The 15,455-nt window shown below is 40.9% G+C and overlaps 1 protein-coding gene across 5 annotated transcripts in view; it reads right to left on the bottom strand.

Moving 5' to 3' along the window:
* Window positions 1-15,455, bottom strand: part of MCF2L (MCF.2 cell line derived transforming sequence like) — a 309,764-nt gene that overhangs the window by 94,059 nt on the left and 200,250 nt on the right. For all 5 annotated transcript variants that reach the window (XM_073556853.1, XM_073556852.1, XM_073556854.1 and 2 more), the window contains 2 exons: window positions 14,723-14,806; window positions 1,809-1,923 (listed from right to left, as the gene is read on the bottom strand). In XM_073556853.1, coding sequence (XP_073412954.1) covers window positions 1,809-1,923; window positions 14,723-14,806 — 199 coding nt within the window. The remainder of the gene's footprint in view (window positions 1-1,808; window positions 1,924-14,722; window positions 14,807-15,455) is intronic.

Here is a 15,455-nt window from a genome sequence, read left to right as displayed (position 1 = left end):
AGTAGACTCAGTGGTGGACCAGGAAAGGGTGAGTAAAGCGCTGTTTATTAATTTCTTAAAACAGACTGCTCCTGGGGACAGATGTTTTCTAAAACCGAAAAACTCCTTTAATGCTGGTGATATATCAATAGATTTGACTGAAGAACCACAGAACAAGTCCCATGAGGGATGCGCAGGTTATTGAGTGCTAAATGCTAATGAATTCCTATATTCTGTCCTATGATGCATTAAAGACAACAGTCTTAAAGTGGTGTTGTCTCCTGTGTGCTCTATGAGTGAGAGGCCACCAGACTCCTATAGCCCCCGTTACACACGGCGAGATCGCTAGCGATATCGCTGAAGCGACAACGATTTTGTGACGTAACAGCGGCATCGCTAGCGATCTCGCTAAGTGTGACACACGGAAACGACCGGCTCCCTGCTGCGATGTCGCTGATCGTGAGCGAACGTTCAGGAACATTTTTTGATCGCTGGCGTCACGCTGACCAGCATGCATCGCTGTGTTTGACGCCTCTTATCAACGACGAGCGACCTCGTTGGCGACTCCGAACTCATATAGATAGCGCTGAAGGACGCCTATTCAAAGTCTGAATAGCTATTATAGACAGTGTGTGACACGGTACCAACGTTCGCCGTGGTTGTTAGTGACATCGCTGATCGCTGATACTTCTGTATCACGTGGCCAAGTAGAGCAGTCGGGAGAGGAGGGAAGCCGTTCACCATTTGATAGGAGTGGGCCTCTCACATAACGATTCTCAGGGGTTATTTGTTCGGATTTTAAGCCACTGATCTAGAATTGTTATTGTGGGAATAACCGTTTAAAAGCTGCAATATTTCCCAACAATTGGGAGGGGTGCACTGTTGCACGACTGTGGTGACAATACAGCTGCTGTACTGTATTTGTTCTGGTTTGGCTCTTTATCAAATGTCCATAATTAATTTGTATTTATAGGTTCAGCGTCCCGCACCCAGCCGTATCACCTGTACCGAGAATAACCCAATAGTGACTGGAACAGAGCAATGAGAAGAGAAGGCAAGTCATTCATGTGCAAAACTGCGTGAGACCTCATCTACCGAAAGTGTATATCCATCAGTCTTAATGAAGCACTCCTAACAAAGTTTTTATCCTCTTAATATATTTCAACCGTCATATTATATAGCACCGTGTACTTACAATTGCTCATTTTGAACTCCTAAACTGTAGAATTGTAGTTCTAATGATGACTCATGCAGGGAAAAGAGACTTCTTGTCTCTACATGGAGCTTAGAAGAATTCAGCTAGTCAGTATTTAATCACATGTTGTCATAAACCTAATGGAAAACTGAAGAATTAACTGGGTAGAAAGGAAAAATGAGCAATTGTAAGCACACAGTGCTATATAATATGACTACAATATATTAAGAGGATAAAAACGTTGATGGGAGTGCTTTTTTAAAGCCCCCATACACATTAGCCTAAATGCATCCAAACTGGCCAAAATCGGAAAGCTCAAACAACAGACTAATGTATATGGTGGCTTTTCAACTCTTTCCCGTTTGTTTTTGGGGAAGGATCCAGCACGTTGGATTTCCAATGGCCAATACAGTTACTCTCTGGGGGGTAATCCACCATTAGTGAAGTCTGGCAGTGGCTCGCTCCTAGAAAACACAGGAGCGCTCATGCTGAGCCATAGGAGGACAAGTTGGGGGAGACGGCTGCCAGGTAAACGATCATTTGGCCGACAATTATCTGGTGTATAGGGGCATTGGGGGGGCTTTGGTGTTACCACAATATCCCAGTAAATAACCAAGGTGCACATTCATTATACCTGGGAACGCTGGTTAAATACGTCAGGACATTCTGGAACTCCGTCTCTGGGATCTCACTGAAGGCTGGGTATTCAGGAAACGTGATGACAGGACAGCCATTTTCACCTCTGCCACCTACAAAGATGATGCATGTTGTGATTAATACAAGATACAATGGAATGTATTTGCATCAGTGCAGACATTGTGGGGTCAATATCTCTTATTTCTGTCATTTCAATTAGATAGAAACATCACAACTATTTTAATGATTACCAGAAGGTTTTTGGCCACAATAACAATGAGACTTGTGAGAGAAATAACTTGTTAATAGACAGAGAGTAAAACTCCTATGTCCTCCCTGATAGTGCTGCTTTTTGTCTTACTTCGATGCTGACTGATAAATATAACCGTACGACCATCACTGGATTGTCAAAATAGGAAAATGTTAACTAGAAAATCGTCATGTTAATGTTCCTAGCAGCCACTAGAGGGCAGTTTAGGACTGAGAGCTGTGCAGTGGATACTGGTTACACAATTGATCCATGTGCACCAGCCATCAGCATTTGGGGACTGATGTGCCCATAATGGCAATGTGCACCGAACATTAAAGTTCTGCTTTTACTAATTTACATCTTGCAAGTGCCTGATAATAATAATTATATTAGCTACAACAACTCCTTGATGATCAGCTTACTGTTGGGCTACCACATAGAAATATGGATTTTATAGACCTTATTATTAGAGTTCAGCAAAAAGATTGGCAGGACCCTGGTCCAGCAGTCATGTTTATAGTCTATGACTGCTGAACCAGATCCTTGTGAACCTCCTGCTAACTGCTAGCATTCCCAACACCCTAGTGCAATGGATGCATCAGCAGCAACGATTATATTCAGCCAGGCCTACCAATCAAATAGGGATGCTGGTGTAAGGGAGGGACAGGACTGTAGTCGTGACCTGAATTACTGCAACATCTATGTCCAGTCCATCCCCTACAGAAAACTGTACTCTTCTCTTCAGCGTACCTGCATCTCCAAATTCAGCTTCCTCTGGGTACTTCCCTGCTGACGAAGGTCTTTCTTACAGGCAACGCCCAGCACTGGAGACACAGTCCAAGTTAACTATAACATTTTCTTTACTGAATACTTCACATGTTACATCCACAGTTGGCACATCGTGACATTTACCTGCTTCCTCATCTTTCCCTTTCTGGCTGTCGCTTCTGTGCAGTACACGCCCGGACCGAACAGTCTTAGACTGCTCTCCAGTTCCTTCCTGCACTGACTTCGCCATGATGACAATTCCTTCTGCCTGTTTCGCCCCAGAATCGAAATCATCAGTCGCCAGGTTTGGTTGCCTCTGAAGAGCATCCGGCCCATCTGTACCGATCTCATCGAGGCTCCAGCTTCCATCATCTCCTCAGTCCAATCGACTCCTGCCCTAAAAGCATCTGCCCAGGCGACAAGTCGCCACTTATTTCCTTTCCAGTTCTGGCCCGCTGATATGACGCACAGTGGCCATGGGTAACATGGGCTGCAGCACTTTAACGTTGCGTGGCTGCCAAGCTGTCCGGGCCTATAGGCTATGTGGACACTAGGGCACCCTGGCCCCGCCTAACTTAACTTCCTAAAAACTTCTCTCTTACTACCTGGCAGCCCCGCCTACTATTATTCCTCTATAAACATCCTATCAGCTATACCTATAAGGCCCACAACAGAACTACACTTACCCTATGAATAAGAACTATCTACTAAAGTGTCCTCCTCTAATGTCCCCCCAAAAAGGATGCACTGACTTACCCTAAACTGTACATAAATATCAATGTACATTACTTTATAATATATACAATATAACATTAAGAAACACAGTCTCAAGAACATGGTAACACATACACAAATGTGGCAGTACCAGTAGAGTGAGCTGTCATACATCTTCATATGTAGCAGTACCGCAAGCATTCAACATATACATTATCAATATTAGTAATATGTAAACATTAGCAAATCAACCGCAATTAGAGGAAAGGAAGCAAGAAGGTCATTATATCTCACCCCCTTACATCGGCATGAAGCAGGATATTTACCGGGATTGGGTTCGAACCACCAACTTGCGCAAGGAGGAGGTCTCATCGTCATACAATTACATACAAAAAAACGATTTACCTGTGGCTAAACATTTCTGTGATCCAGGACACAATATAAACAATATGAAAGTTGTCATTTTAAAAGGCAATTTTAAATCACAATAACACCGGAGAGTGTGGGAGTACAAATTCATTACAATCTTTGATTCTATTCACACAGGACTCAATTTGTCAGAAGGTTTTATGGCCCATTACCATATCTGAGCTACTTCCTCCAAACAGCCCTTTGATCTCACAGAACTTTCACACCACTGATATAATCTTACCTAATTAAAGATTCTCTCTTCAAGCTCAGTATTTGTTTGTTGAAATGTCCATGTATCACACCAGCATGTGCTTTAAACTGTATATAAATAAGGTTTCTTCAAATATTTTGTTATATCAGCCTGATGAAGGGACGTAAGCATTCCCGAAAGCTTGCTTTGTAACATCATTTACTATTATTTGTTAGCCATTAAAAGGTATCATACTCACAAGATTCCTATTTTGTTTCTCTTACTGAGAGCACTTTATATATTTTTTTACTGGCTAACACGGTACCAAACCACTTTTTTCGTTTTACTACTGGATGTAGAAATCCTAAAAGTAAATCTTGACCTTTTAGCAAGCCTTGCCACATGACTTAGGATAAGAATCCAAACCAGACACTCCATTAGCCAACACATATTTTGGGATTTTGCCCCTCCTCAGTATGAAGCAGGAGATCTGATTTGCAATCCTTGTATTTAAAGGTTTGTGTTTTTGGAAAACATCCACACTGACTTTTGCAGCAAGCATCACTATTACTCCAGATTCCTTGTTTATCTAATTGCCATGTATTCTCAGAGTTTTCCACTAGCCTGAAAACAGTGGCATACCGCCAATAGTGGCAGGCCATGCAGTCACTATAAGGTCCACGAGCCAGGAGAACCCGATACAAGCGCTGACAGTGGGCCTACCTCCCACCCTACACCTGTCATCGCACACTCAACTGTATCAGATGCTGATACAGTTGAAAGTAATTATGCAAGAGGGATCTTCAGGTGACGCTCCCTCTTTTATCATTCCTCCTTGACGTCTGACGTCTCAGTGTAGCACTCGAGTTGACATTATTATATGGCATTCGTGGTGCTGAGATGTTAGAAGCGGAGGTGAGTATGTTGCAGAGACAATATCAGCAAGGTAATGAGAAGTGTAGGTTAGTATTGTATTTTTTTTTTAGTCAATGAGTACATTGTGAGAGCCATAATATTGTATGGAGGACTATGGGAAGTGCATTATACTATATTCAGGGCTATGGGGTGCATTACAATATATGGAGGACTATGAGGTGCATTATATTATATGGAGGACTATGGGGAGTGTATTATACTATATGGAGGACTATGGGGTGCATTATACTGTATTGAGGACTATGGGGAGTGCATTATACTATATGGAGGACTATGGGGTGCATTATGCTATATGAAGACCTAAGGGGAGTGCATTATACTTTGTGGAGACTTATTGTGAGTGCATTATACTATATGGAGGAGTATGGGGTGCATTATACTATATAGAGGACTATGGGGTGCATTATACTATATGTAGGACTATGGGGAGTGCTTTATACTGTATGGAGGACTATGGGGTGCAGTATTCTATATGGCGGACTATGTGACCCATTATACTATATAGATGTCTATGTTGGGGCGGTTATAATATTTGGAGGGCTATGTGGGGGTCATTATAATATTTGGAGGGATATGTGGGATTTAGATTTCATGGAAGGCTATGTTGAGACCATTATACTGTATGCAAGAAATTATTCAGATTTGTGTGGGGTCCATCATACTGTATGAAGGGATGTGTGGGGGCCATTATACTGTTTAGAGGGCTAGTGGGGGTCATTATACAGTGTGGTGAGGTGTGGGGCTGCATTTAGTGCTGTGTGTGGGTGGTCACAGTTGTGGGATTATACTGTGCTGGAGTGACCATACTTTGCAGCGGGGTTGAAGTGGGGTACAGTAGGGTCATCATACTGTGTGTGCAGGAATTCACCGTGGAGGTATCAGACTGTGTTTGGGGGACACTTTTGTTGGCATTATACTTTATGGGTGCAATAAAAGGGGAATCTGGGGATTCTGTAGGAGGAAAATTACTTTATAAGGACTACAAAGGTGTAAAATATACTCTTCTGTGACATTGCCGAATATTATTTTTTCAGTTGGGTGGAGGAGCCCAACTAAAACCTCTGTATGGGGCCCCATGATTTCTATATATGCCCCTGCCTGAAATCATACATATGATATTTTTACTATATGTGTATATTGTGATTCAAAATCTAAAAATCTTTTACAAAACTCATGTGTGATCTTAAATGTATCGAAAAAATATTAAAGGAGAGATAGCTTTATTGGCCAACGTTGGAAAAACCTGGTGACAGATTCCCTTTAACAAATGCTACATTATGACAATAGTACATGAGGTGATACAGCTGTGTGAAAAGTATATGCCCCCTTTCCTGATTTCTTATTCTTTTGCATGTTTTTCACACTTAAATGTTTCAGATCACCAAACAAATGACCATTAATACGAAAAAAGGTCACAATTTAGTAAAATGGTAATACAGTGAGCATGTCCAACATAATTGACCAATGATGGTATACAGAAATAATCTCGGCATATGTAAAATACCAGATAGCCATATGAAGAGACAAATACGGAGATATAGACCTACCTTTAAGAAGTAGTGAGAGAATGTGTAGTCTCTCCGTATATACTTTAGTTATGTATGATTTTTTATTTTGTTTATTTCTTCTTATTTTGATTGTAGCATACTGATGAAGGTCTTGAAAGACCGAAACGTTTGTGTTATGACAATTGTATGTATTTCACATTAAATCTTTCTCACCTCATCCACCTGAGTGTGCCAAGAATCTAATATACAGATATGACAGGAGACCTTAGTTTAAATTCAACAGGTCCAGCTTTACTGTGCAATAGGGATACAAGCAGTTGCGGCATACATATTGAGACAAAGTCCCTTTTTGGTAATGTTCCCTTTGTTCTGTGTACAGTACTATCAGACCTTAACTCCATGATGCCCGACTTTCCCCCCCTCCCAACATCTTCTGTTGGTCCCAGGAGCTTCCTCTCTGGAATAACAGTTTCCCTGAAGTCCACCATCCTTCCCTTTCGCTGTGACCCGGCTGTCATCTTCCTCACAGGGGGAGACAGAGATATAGCACTCAATACCTCTTCACGGCCTTAAGCCCAAGACTGCCCCGGCGTCCACATGAAGCTTTGGATGTCTTCATACTGCTAGGAGATCTGGGGATGAAAGAAACCTTTTGCCTCTGTTGCATCCGCTTTCTGGGAACCCGGTGGCACCGTCAATATCTGGCACTTCCTCAGAACTACCTCACACACCTTCTCCTAGACGCCTCACTAACTTTTCTCCACTCTTAACTCCACTGACTAAACTAAAAAGTGCTTCCCTGAATAACTATTTTAACCCCTCCCAACTAATGGACTAATCCCTTGTATTAACTATCTGTTACCCTGCGTGATGCAAACTATATCCCTATGCTGGTAATGGTTCCCCTAGTAGACAGACCTCTCCTTATTCCCAGGGATGGCCTTGAGGCAGAGCCTCTAGGAGAACCGAGACACAAACCGACCATAAGGATAAAATGCAACAACTTTTATTATAAAAATGAACAAAATACATTAACACATCACACTACAGGTTAACCCTCTTGTACCTATGATGTCTTCAGTCACCACCCTACATATACAATGTCTATAGACAGTGAGCTGCTTATCACAGGAGGGGGAGGAGTCACACTAGTATGCACTTGCTGCTGTAGTCCGGACAAAAACGTCACTGTAAGTAAGCAACAGCACACAGCCTGACATGTGACACATCACTGAAATCTGTGATTTAACCCCTACCTCATGCTGTCCTCGGATTACATAGCAGAAACTTGCTGACAGATTCCGTTTAAAGCACCAACAGTGCAAAGATACTGCCCGGGACACTGAAAAGAGGCAGATAATCACTAAAAGGTTTTTTTTCTTGGCAAAAAAAAAGTAAAAAAAAAATTCTGCAACAATTTTGTCACACAGAAATTTATGGTGCTTCCTGGTACTTTAAAATTGGAGAGCTGAAATAAACGTGACTCTATATGAATAGGGGTCAATGCATAAGTTTATTTTTGAGCCAATATTATGTCAATACGGACAAAAAACAGGGATAATAAATAAAAAATCCAAAGTAAAGTATCTTGCTTTCCATTTCAGCATTGTAGCCACACAGCATACTAACAGCACTTCTGTATGAGAACCCTGAGAACAATCAGGAAATTCAATATAGGAAAAAGAGCAGCACCATGTATAAATATTGTCCTGGGTGGAACGCCTGCAGGAACAGCTCATACACTAAAAGTAATTACAGGAGAAAAACTGCAGCATCCGAGGTGAAATGAAGCTTCGCTTTAGCTCGCGGCTTCAGGACATAACATATTACTCGGCTCTCTTAGCCCAAATGTCGCATGGTAATGGAGAAATAAATATATTGTGAGGCACTGATAGGCAAAAGTCATCGAGGGACATTAGGCTTCCAATAGAATCACATCTTGTGTATTTCTCAGCTCCAGGATATGCTAGTGTGTATCCCAGGCCTTCCAAAAGCTGGCGTCCGGGAAAGGATGGAAAAGGGCCTATATATAGTGATAATCGGCCAACAGACTTGTATGGGTGAGCGCCGTCCAATATATGCTGCCAATCGCAGCATGCAGTTATTTTTTTCTCATTCATTTCAATACAGTAATAATAATAATAATTATAATAATTTTTATTTATATAGCGCCAACATATTCCGCAGCACTTTACAATTAAGCGGGGAATACAGTGATTTATTAGCAGGAGATTATTACTACAGGACTAGATGTCCCATGCGAGGCAGTCCAGCTATACCGTGTAACCCCGCCCCCACAGACTGGAAGCTTGCAGGCAATGTACAGAGGAAGCTGCCTATCATGGATGTGGGTGGGGCTATACACAGTTCAGCATTCATAGCTCTGCAATTTATAACAGAGGAAACTGGGATTTTATCTATTCTGTATGTTCCTACATCATGTTGCAAACTGCCAGTTTGAGGACACATAAGAGGCTTGGAGGGATACATTACTTATTAACAAATTGGTGAGAACCTCAAATAAAACCTCGCTAGCAAGCCTTAAAATTTAACTCTTATTATTTGAATATTGAAAAATGTTAAGGGTATATAAAAGTGCTCAATATTTTATATGTTTGGTGGGTAACACCCCAGGGTGCCAACACCTCTCTGGCAGTATAGGACATGTAATTTTAACGCAGTAGTCCACCCAACATGTTTCACCGCATTTGCAGCATCATCAGGGATGGGACACTGGCATGAATTGCAGCCGGTCAAACAAGCCATCTATATCTAACCTAGATTGTTTGGCCTGCTGCCATTCATGCCAGTGTCCCATCACCTGATGACGCCGAAAATGCAGTGAAACATGTTTGTTGGACTAGTGGGTTAAAATTTTTTATTTGGAGTTCTCCCCAATTTTTTAATACATCATGTTGCTCTCAGATTCCATAGCAAAAATATTAAGCCCTACTATCCAAATATCCATCCATGGATTGAAGGACCAAGGCAGTGTTCATCAAATAATCCCCACACCATTAACCCATATCCACCTACCTGAACTGTTGACACCTCACAGGAAGGGTTCACTGATTTTCATACTACTATTGCCATATTTTGAACCTTTATTGACAGACCATGACTACGACTACATAGTCAAAACGCGTCGGTCTGGTACACCCTCAGATTCCATTTATGTAGCCAACATGTCTTTCTTTTAATAAGTACAGAATAAATGTGAAGTTTTTATCTTTTCTACGTTGGAGAAAATCCTTTCCTATTTCTGCTTTTATCAACACGACGGAACAGAAATCTGGATTCAACTGATCAGGCAATGCTTTACCACCTCTCAGCGATACAGTGTTTGAGCTCTTTTGTCCACTTGAGTCTTGTCTTGCCGATTCCAGCAATGGAATCAAACCGTTAATTTGCTGTTATGGCCCATCCACGCTAAGAAATAACAGGCTGTTTTTTTCAGACATATCAGTTGGAGAACCAGGGTTGTACTCGGATGCACCATGCTTGTCTGTGCAACATCTGTTCATCTGAATGATTCTTTACATCCTCCTATGACCCCATTCATCTACAAGTTGTTTATTTGATCACAACCCACTTTCGCTGGATGCTTTTCCTTGATGACACCTTCTTGGCATACCATCAACACGGCTGGACAAGAAAATCCTACAAAGTTGAAGGTCATTTTAGAAATATTGTCCCCAGCTAGTTAATGCACCAATGACCGTACCTTGTTCGAAGTTGCTCAGATTGATCAATGTTCCCATTCGACCTACTGTATATATTGTCCAACTGGTTATCAATGTATAGTAATAATATTCACACAACTACTATCCTAATATATTAATAACAATGCAATTCTGGAAAAGCCTTTTAATTGTAATACCCAAGACTTCTCACAGAATACTGAATGTTAGATTAAAATATGCAAGGCATGTTACTCCGGAGCTGTAGACACCTTACTACGCCGACAGGTAAAGAGAAGCCCTATTTAAACATGATGACGTGAACTAGTTTATTGGACTAGACACAGAAAGAAAAAGCCAATTGACTGTAACTTGGGTAAACACCTAGACCTGTCACCTGTCCATGGAAAATACAGTGTGAAAAGGTTAAAGTTAGCAAACGGAATTACACAGTGACACATATCCGGCTCCAGTGTGTAAAAATTTGGAGACACGTCTTCAAAAACTGCTGGGAATTTGCCGGTTTGATACACATATTGTATTAACCTGCAGGTGTGGGGTCAGTTTGCAAGTTATCAGCATTCTGAAGCTGATGGCGCTGGCACTGACTCAGCATTAGAACCGGCTGTCAGTCAGTGCCAGGGGCGTGACTACAGCCACTGCTCACTATGCACTGAGCGGTGACTGAAGCCACGCCTCTATGACTGAAAGGCCAAGGCTGCCAGGAGGAATAAAGTTAATTTCCTGCCAGCAGCAGGGCTCTCGGAGCGGGTGCCAGGCAGCTTCAGAACGCTATTGACCTACACATTATTCCCATATCTGCAGGTTAATAGCTTTTTTTTATACATGTCAGGATCCCTTTATTTTTTTTTAACTTTCGCCAAATTTGTGATAAGTAGGTATAGTTTACAGCCAAAAAAACCTCACTAACCGGATAAAACCATCAAAATGGCAATGCTGTGGGAACAGCGCTTATGTGGCAGTACAGAAAGTGCCTCTTTATCAATGCCCATCACAACCAATGTACAGTCATATGTAAAAGTTTGGGCACCCCTATTAATGTTAACCTTTTTTCTTTATAACAATTTTGGTTTTTGCAACAGCTATTTCAGTTTCATATATCTAATAACTGATGGACTCAGTTATATTTCTGGATTCAAATGAGGTTTATTGTACCAACAGACAATGTGCAATCTGCATTTAAACAAAATTTGACTGATGCAAAAGTATGCACACCCTTATCATTTTCTTGATTTGAACACTCCTAACTACTTTTTACTGACTTCCTGAAGCACTAAATTGGTTTTGTAACCTCATTGAGCTTTGAACTTCATAGCCAGGTGTATCAAATCATGAGAAAAGGTATTTAAGGTGGCCACTTGCAAGTAGTTCTCCTATTTGATTCTCCTATGAAGAGTGGCATCATGGGCTCCTCAAAACAACTCTCAAATGATCTGAAAACAAAGATTATTCAACATAGCTTTTCAGGGGAAGGATACAAAAAGTTGTCTCAGAGATTTAACCTGTCAGTTTCCACTGTGAGGAACATAGTAAGGAAATGGAAGAACAAAGGTACAGTTCTTGTTAAGCCCAGAAGTGGCAGGCCAAGAAAAATATCAGAAAGGCAGAGAAGAAGAATGGTGAGAACAGTCAAGGACAATCCACAGACCACCTCCAAAGACCTGCAGCATCATCTTGCTGCAGATGGTGTCACTGTGCATCGGTCAACAATACAGCGCACTTTGCACAAGGAGAAGCTGTATGGGAGAGTTGTGCGAAAGAAGCCGTTTCTGCAAGCACACCACAAACAGAGTCGCCTGAGGTATGCAAAAGCACATTTGGACAAGCCAGTTACATTTTGGAAGAAGGTCCTGTGGACTGATGAAACAAAGATTGAGTTGTTTGGTCATACAAAAAGGCGTTATGCATGGAGGCTAAAAAAAACAGCATTCCAAGAAAAACACTTACTACCCACAGTAAAATTTGGTGGAGGTTCCATCATGCTTTGGGACTGTGTGGCCAATGCCGGCACTGGGAATCTTGTTAAAGTTGAGGGTCGCATGGATTCAACTCAGTATCAGCAGATTCTTGACAATAATGTGCAAGAATCAGTGACGAAGTTGAAGTTACGCAGGGGATGGATATTTCAGCAAGACAATGATCCAAAACACCGCTCCAAATCTACTCAGGCATTCATGCAAAGGAACAATTACAATGTTCTGGAATGGCCATCCCAGTCCCCAGACCTGAATATCATTGAACATCTGTGGGATGATTTGAAGCGGGCTGTCCAAGCTCGGCGACCATCAAACTTAACTGAACTGGAATTGTTTTGTAAACAGGAATGGTCACAAATACATTCATCCAGGATCCAGGAACTCATTAATAGCTACAGGAAGCGACTAGAGGCTGTTATTTTTGCAAAAGGAGGATCTACGAAATATTAATGTCACTTTTATGTTCAGGTGCCCATACTTTTGCACCAGTCAAATTTTGTTTAAATGCAGATTGCACATTTTCTGTTAGTACAAAAAATCTCATTTGAATCCAGAAATATAACTGAGTCCATCAGTTATTAGATACATGAAACTGAAATAGCTGTTGCAAAAACCAAAATTGTTATAAAGAATAAAGATTAACATTAATAGGGGTGCCCAAACTTTAACATATGACTGTATGTAAAGTCTCTCTGCTGTACAGAATCCAGAGTTGTAGTCCGGTCTCTGATAGTAAATATAGAGCAGCAGACTCTAAAGTCATCTACCTTCTTTATGATCAGAATGGTAGATCTGCCTTGACCAGATACACACTGAACATTATTATTGCATTTCTTTTCATTTAATTCTCAAATTACAGAAAGTAAAATATTAAAGACATCCGTACTGCCACTAAAATATTATAATACCGCTGCTGTTAAAACCAGCAATGGTTACGAATGGACTAAGGAAGTTTTAGGTTGTCATATAACTTGATGCCACTTTTTCCCTGAAGGCTTAGAAATTAAAGGTCTACAAAAAAAAAAAAAGAGTGAACAAGTTGCAACAAAACACCCAAAACTGACTATAAGGAAGAAAGACCATAATATATGTCTAGACAAAGCACATTCAGGGTTTTTTTTCCCATGGTTTAGGCCTAATGTGTTTTATTTTAAAGGGTTTTCCCATCTTAATAAATTGCTAAAATTGCAAAATGCTTGTAAAAACAAGCAACTTCGCAGTTTACCTTTTATTACAAATCCATAAGAACAGATGAATTTTTAGCTCTGTAGTGTAATGCTTGTTGGCCAAGGTTCTCGGCCACCTCAGGGGTGGTTGATCCCCCAAGCTGCTTGCTTTGCAGCACACAAATGCTGTTCTGAAGTCGGCTGATTTGCGCAATCCGGTCAGCCTCAGCGTCCCTGTTTTCCTCCAGTGCTAGCAGCATCAAGGAATGGACAATTCGGGCCAGAGGCTGTCATGTCGTTGGACCAAGCTGTCAATTTTCAGGAGTGCTTCTAAAGATAGGAACATGAGATAATTCCTGTAAAGGGAATCTGTCAGCAGGTTTTTACTAGGTAATCTAAAGACAGCATTTTGTAGTGGTTAAAACACAGATTTCAGAGATGCCACTCTTATCAAGCGCCATGTTTTTGTTTGCTTGCAAAAATTGCTTTTACACCAGTAGCTTATCACTGCTAAGACACAGTAGCTTGTGTCTAGTCGTCCAGCAACACCCCCTCCTGTGATGAGCACCTCACTGTCTATAGACCTTGTACATACAGAGCCTGCTATGGGCGGGACTAGCTTTCTCAGCTCTGCTTCATTGCTAAATCTAAAATCCCTGACTGTGTGAGAACCGCTGAACCCAGTAATCTAAGTCATATATTCAGCTTCTCTTTGCCTACATCAGGCTGCTCTCAGATAAGGTAGCAAAAACCTGCTGACACATTCTCTTTAAGGACTACTGCAAAAGCTACTGCCAAATTTACTTACTAGTCAACCACACATGCATGAAACTGCATGTAAGGATAGGAAAATTCTTTTTGATCCATTACCTGATGATCTGAAAGTACCACTATTCTAGCATGTGACATAGTTTGGTGCTTCATTTATAGAAAATTATCTGCTAGGCTTATGGAAATCAGGACTATATGTCAGATTCTAGCATTCGTTTTGGAGGACACTATCTGTACATTAGGGATGCCAGTGGCAGACCAGCAAAGTGCTGGAGCGTCAGAGTTATCAATGACATGGAGAATATGTTTGGGGACTGCGTTGACTCTTCGATCAATGTGACATCTATACCTAGATCATTTTTTTTTTGTTAATTCCAGTGATCTGACACCTTGGTTGTCTTGGAAATGCAGCAATTTCCGAAGTCTGCTGTAGACGGCATTATCAAGAAACAGAACACAGAGTTATTTATTCATGAAACCTGCCGGAACATGGACTGCTCTGATGTGGATGATGTTCTCACCTGACAAGTATGCAAACTGTTTCTTCAGCTGATCTTCAATATCAGCGGCACACATCGGGAAGGTGTCCTGATGCATGATGTCATCTGGAAGATAGCAACAAAACATAACAATTAAATCATTGAGCATAGAAATCTAAAGATTCACTGAAACTTACTTCAAGATCACAGTTTGGTTTTATTTAAAAAAGAAAAAAGAAAAGCAGAAATGTTTTTAAATGCATGGTTATGTCACAATAAATGCTCCCAAAAGGTCAAGCTGAAACAAATCCATTTGGGAGCAATGTTGGACTTGACCCAGGGTGGTACGATTCATAAAAACTATTAGACCTTAATAAAGTTATGTCTAGTGTGAGCAAAGATAAAAAGCTTACAGATTCCCATTTTTGCTTTAAGGGGCATAGATAAACAATAGTAACACAGAATGCGGTCTTCTGGTCCTTTCAAAAGGTCAAAAATGCAATTTTTTGCTCTTCTGTAAAATTCTTATTTTTTAAAGCAGTCATATGGTTCCAGATACAGCATTCTTTTTTTATTTAGTTCATATTTTTATGGTCTTTTCCAAGGGTGGCGTTGCTCATAACGCAATAATGCAAAGCAGCCTAAAGACAAGCCCCACTTAGTAAAGGATATAAAAGGCACGGCTAAATGAAAAGGCCCATATCTCTACAACCATATGGAGAATTAAAAAATAGAATAAAAAGATGAATTCATCAGAGAAGCAGAAGGAATAATA

The sequence above is a fragment of the Dendrobates tinctorius genome, unplaced genomic scaffold (assembly GCF_039654945.1).
Source record: "Dendrobates tinctorius isolate UK_male_01 unplaced genomic scaffold, ASM3965494v1 ptg000240l, whole genome shotgun sequence".
In the NCBI taxonomy this organism is placed as follows: domain Eukaryota; kingdom Metazoa; phylum Chordata; class Amphibia; order Anura; family Dendrobatidae; genus Dendrobates; species Dendrobates tinctorius.
The sequence above is the reverse complement of the archived record's forward strand: the minus strand, read 5'-3'. Positions and strand labels throughout refer to the sequence as shown.